Source organism: Micropterus dolomieu, unplaced genomic scaffold, assembly GCF_021292245.1.
Source record: "Micropterus dolomieu isolate WLL.071019.BEF.003 ecotype Adirondacks unplaced genomic scaffold, ASM2129224v1 contig_3887, whole genome shotgun sequence".
Taxonomy (NCBI): Eukaryota; Metazoa; Chordata; class Actinopteri; order Centrarchiformes; family Centrarchidae; genus Micropterus; species Micropterus dolomieu.
The window spans coordinates 1,190-6,496 of record NW_025732877.1 but is presented as its reverse complement, the minus strand read 5'-3'; the positions used below and the strand labels follow the sequence as shown (position 1 = coordinate 6,496).

The 5,307-nt window shown below is 46.8% G+C and overlaps 1 protein-coding gene across 1 annotated transcript; it reads right to left on the bottom strand.

The window, feature by feature from the left end:
- Positions 1–1,014: 1,014 nt before the first annotated feature.
- On the bottom strand, positions 1,015–2,229 carry LOC123964629 (protein FAM189A2-like; the record flags this gene model as incomplete). Its single annotated transcript, XM_046041494.1, has 3 exons — positions 2,144–2,229; positions 1,297–1,430; positions 1,015–1,150 (listed from the first exon to the last, which is right to left on the bottom strand). Coding segments are annotated over exons 1-3 (285 nt in total), but the record flags the coding sequence as incomplete, so codon positions are not given.
- Positions 2,230–5,307: the final 3,078 nt, after the last annotated feature.

Here is a 5,307-nt window from a genome sequence, read left to right as displayed (position 1 = left end):
CTTCTTTGCATTGGCTTCCAGTAAAATCCAGAATAGAATTTAAAATCATTCTTCTTACCTACAAAGCTCTTAATGGTCAGGCACCATCTTATCTTAAAGAGCTCATAGTACCTTACTACCCCACCAGAGCACTGCGCTCCCAGAATGCAGGGTTACTTGTGGTTCCTAGAGTCTCCAAAAGTAGACTAGGAGCCAGAGCGTTCAGCTATCAAGCTCCTCTCCTGTGGAACCAGGTTCCAGTTTGGGTTCAGGAGGCACCATCTCCACATTTAAGAGTAGGCTTAAGACTTTCCTCTTTGATAAAGCTTATAGTTAGGGCTGGCTCAGGTGAGTCCTGAACCATCCCTTAGTTATGCTGCTATAGGCCTAGACTGCCGGGGGATTTCCCATGATGCACTGAGCTCCTCTCTCCTCTACTTTCTCTCCCTCTGTACGCAACCTTATCCCATTATTGCATGTTACTAACACAACTTCTCCCCTTTCTGGTAGTCTTGTGCTTTCTCGTCCCTCTCCTCTCTCCTCCTATCACTTCCTGCAGGTGTTTCTGGCTCTGGAGCTGTGGAGTCTGGATCTGTGGTTGCGGGTCACCTGCTGCCCCCGTGTTCCTGCTTGACACCCTCTGCTGCAACGACTATTGTTACTAGTTATTATAATCATTAACACTACTATAAATATCTGTACAATTTTTAATTTAGTCTATAACAACATCACCTTTACGGTCTGTACGTCTGTGTGTATATTGTGTAGTCTCTCTCTCTCTCTCCCCCCCTCCCTCCCTCCCTCCTTCACCCCCAACCGGTGAACATGGTTCTGCTCGAGGTTTCTGCCTCTTAAAGGAAGTTTTTCCTTGCCTCTGTCTCCTAGTGCTGCTCTTGGTGGGAATTGTTGGGCTTCTGTAAATAGCATCATAGAGTATGGTCTAGACCTGCTCTTTTATGAAAAGCGCTGTGAGATAACTGTTGTTGTGATTTGGCGCTATATAAATAAAATTGAATTGAAATATTTGGACAGTACCTGTGTGACTGCTTCAGTGGTGCTTCCAGCAACAGCCTCATATGGAGGTGGGGGCTCTAACGGACACAAGACCTCCACCCCTTTAATGCGATCCCCGTAGATATGAGGGAGAGGGATCACGCTGTCCCCAAGCATCCTGAAACGCACAGGTCAAACAACAAAGCAAGCGAGTTATCATGTTCCACCAAGCTAAAGTGACACATAGGACTGAAGTCATGTGTTAATCCAAATGCACAGAACACTGAGAGAAACTGTGTGCGGGGGAGGGGCGGGGGGGGTTACCGGCGAGCCAGGCGTGGTGTGTATGAGTAGAAAGTGGAGAAGTAGGAGGGGGGAGGAGCTGGGGCCACAAACTCATCTAGGTGTGGGACCTGAGCAGGCTCCTCCCTTTCTTCCACTGTGGCTCTGGGCTCGTCCTATCACAGAGCAGGGACACGGGTCATAACACATCATGTTGAATGCTATTGTGTCAGATGCACTTCTTTAGGCACACAGGGTAACTGTCTGCATCAGGTCATGATGTGCCAAGCTGTCATAGAAGGACAAAAGAAACTATCTGTGCTCTTAAAAGCTGAGGTTCAAGCTTGTTTCAGACAGTGACTAAATGGACCAGCAGCTAAGAATAAACTGAAGCTTAACATAATGATGCTGGCTTGCATAGCCTGCAATGCGTTATTTGCTTTCTTTCTGGGAATGAGATGTGAAGATGTCTACTGTCTGTGTACCAGGTCCAGCTCCTAACTTCATATAAAACCACATCATGTAAATGGTCTGTCTGCCTTTCTAGTCTTTGCAACCACTCAAAGCGCTTTACACTAAATCACATTCACCCATTTCAAGATTCAAAGTGTTTATTGTCAGATGTTCAAGTTTCCCTGTACACTGAAATTCTTTGCTGTCCACATCGAAAGCCTACAATAAAAAATATATGTATGAATAAAAATACAATAAAAATACTATAGAGTTTTAAAATTTCAAATATAAAAATGTAAGCATCAGATGTAAAAAATAAATATATAAACAGCATAACGCAGCAGTTGTGTGAAAAACAGGCTGTAGTAGGCTATATACTGTACAATTGTGCAGGCGGATGAATTATAAACAGTTGTGCAACTGATGAATTACATACATGTGGAAACTGCATGGAACAGTGTGCAGATCTCTCTCTCTCTCTCTCTCACCCCAACCGGTCGAGGCAGATGGCCGCCCACCCTGAGCCATGGTTCTGCTCGAGGTTTCTGCCTCTTAAAAGGAAGTTTTTCCTTGCCTCCGTCGCCTAGTGCTGCTCTTGGTGGGAACTGTTGGGCTTCTGTAAATAGCATCACAGAGTACGGTCTAGACCTGCTCTTTTATGAAAAGCGCTGTGAGATAACTGTTGTTGTGATTTGGCGCTATATAAATAAAATTGAAATTGAAATAACAGTACATGTGCATGGTACAATGTAAACATGGACATCATTATGGAATCCATAGACCTATTAACTGTTTAGAAGTCTGATGGCAGTGGGGAAGAAAGAGTTCTTTAGTCTTGAAGTCCTACATTTCACACTTCTATACCTCTGACCCGAGGGTAGAAGTGTGAACAGTTCACGTTGGGGGTGGGTGGGATCCTTGATAATTGAGGCAGCTCTTCTGTGGACCCTTTGATGGTAAATGCTCTGCAGGGAGGGTAGTGGAGTCCATGCCCTCATGCACACTTGGGGCCCAAGAGATAATGTTTACATTTCAGATATTGACACCATGTATAACCAATAAAATGCACGCTGATGTTTATTTTTTGGTCAAGCCACCAGTGGGGAAAGCATGTGACAACCCACCCATAACGTTAGTCATCTAATAACCAAGTACTGTATCGAGTGGACTGTGGCAATAGTTATGGTTCAAATGAGAGAGAGAAGTTGTTGTAGTAAACAGACTCAAAACAGAGTTTTTATTGAGCAGCAGCAGCGCACAGTGGATTTATCAGGTGTCTGACCTGATGTTGTGGGGATGCTCAATATATGATGGAGGATGCGTACAGGGGTTGATGTCTACATCCCCACCAGAGGAACAAACACGCTGGACCACGTCTACACCAATCTTCCTGGCAGCTACAAAGCCCTCCTCCATCCGCATTTTGGTTAATCAGACCATATTTCTCTGCTTCTTCAGCCCACTTACACCCAGCTGATTAAAAGGGTCAAGTCAACAATTAACACAATCAAAGTGTGGACAGATGAGGCTACAGCAGCTCTACAGGACTGTTTTGGAAGCACAGATTGGAGCGTGGTCAGAGAGGCCGCCCGCCCAAGAGAGCCACTTCAAGCTTGAGGAATATACATCATCAGTGACATCATACATCAGCAAATGTGTTGATGATGTAGTGATCACTAAAACGATAAACATTCCCCAATCGGAAGGCCAGGATGAATGGTGAGGTGAGGGCTCTATCCAGAGCCAAAAAAGCTGCTTTTCGGTCGGGTGACAAGGAAGCTTAAAGCTGGCATCAAGGAGACGAAGCAGAGACATCAGCAGAGACTGGAGAGAGACCTCAACACCAAAGATATGTGGCAGGCCATCAAAAACATCACAGGCTACAAAAGCAGGAGCTCCCCCAGCATATTTGAGGCAACATTACCAGATGAACTGAACACCTTTTATGCTCACTTTGATCTCCTCAACAAAAGACAGCTGTAAAGTCTACTCCACCTCCAGAGGACTGGCCACTGTCAGTATCCACAGCAGATGTGAACAGAGTCCTGCTGAGAGCATCAGCACGATGGCGCCAGTGTGAGCGGCGAATCATCTGCTCAGTGTTTTCTTCGCTGTTTTGTTTTTCTGTTGATGGCACCGTCGCTCCGCTGTCTACTCACCAGACTTTAGAGGCCGGTGGATCCGGCATATTACTCCTGCTCAAGCTGATGTCTGCTACCCATCGATCGAGGCTCCTGTACCCCGGATGCGGCCTCGTGGAGGTGGCGTGAACCACAAGAATCATCGGTCACTAGGCCGTGCTTCATCATCAGCCAGTGGGGAGCTTGTCCTTCGCATGGCCCTGATCAACGCTAGATCACTAGCAAACAAGACGTTCCTGCTCAATGACTTCTTCACCTCTCGATAGTTGGATTTTATGTTCTTGATGAAAACCTGGCTCCATGCTGGTGAGTCTAGCCCTTTCTCAGAACTTCTTTCTCCCGACTGTACTTTTCTCAGCTCCCCATGGACCACTGGGAGGGATGGAGGTCTAGCAGCTGTATTTAAATCCTCTTTCCACTGCCGACAGACTCCTAGTGACATCTTCGCTAGCTTCAAACTGTAACTTTTCGAGTTCAGCCATCCTTTTCCTGTGTTATGCGCGGTTGTATATAGCCCTCCGAAGTTCAACAAGGATTTTATAACTGACTTTGTGGAGTTTCTGGCGGTGATTGTGTTAAAATGATTGTCTTCTTATTGTTGGTGATTTTAATATTCACGTATGCCGTGAAAACAATCCTTTGGCCAAAGATTTTATGAATCTTATTGACTCATTCAATCTTAACCAGTCAGTGACCGGCCCAACACATGAAAAAGGTCACACATTGGACCTTGTACTGTCGCACGGTCTCGGTGTCCATATTAAGGAAATCTGTAACTCCGGTATATCCGATCACCTTCCTGTTGTGGCTATGGTCTCAGTGCTGAGGAACTCATTTCCTCCTTTAGCTCCACCTGCACTGATATACTGGACTCTGTTGCTCCTTTTAGAATGGGGTGCTGCCGGTGCTAGAGGGGCTCTTGCTATAAGCCCTGGGCTGGAGGGACCTGGCGTCCTCCTGCTTAGGGGGGTGGGGGACGGGACTGAATGAATGATGGGGCCAGTCAAGAATCTGGTCCCAGTGAGGAGGACCATTCTAGCCTCCCTATGACCTGCTTCACCTTTCCCCCTTTGGTCATGTCTCACAACATACCCCCTTAGGACTCGCCCTTCTTCCTCCCCCACTGGCTGCCCCTCGATTTTAATTACACATTAGACACAGAGGGCTTGGGGGGTGGGAGGGGCACGATGGGAGGCTCCACTACCTGACAGTTGTGGGGTGCCTGTGTTACAAATACCCTCCAATTTTAACTGCACCTTAGTTACCACACACCTTATCTTTACTCCACCATACAAGACTTCACAATCCATGACATGCATCCAACACAAAACAATACATTTACAGAGGCAGTCAGAGGGGTTGAAGGAGTGGGGGAGATTATCATTGGCCTTGTGGCGTCGGGGGTGCTGTGGGGTTGGTGGCGTGCCTGATCTGAGGTGGGCTGGGGGGGGGGGGGGGG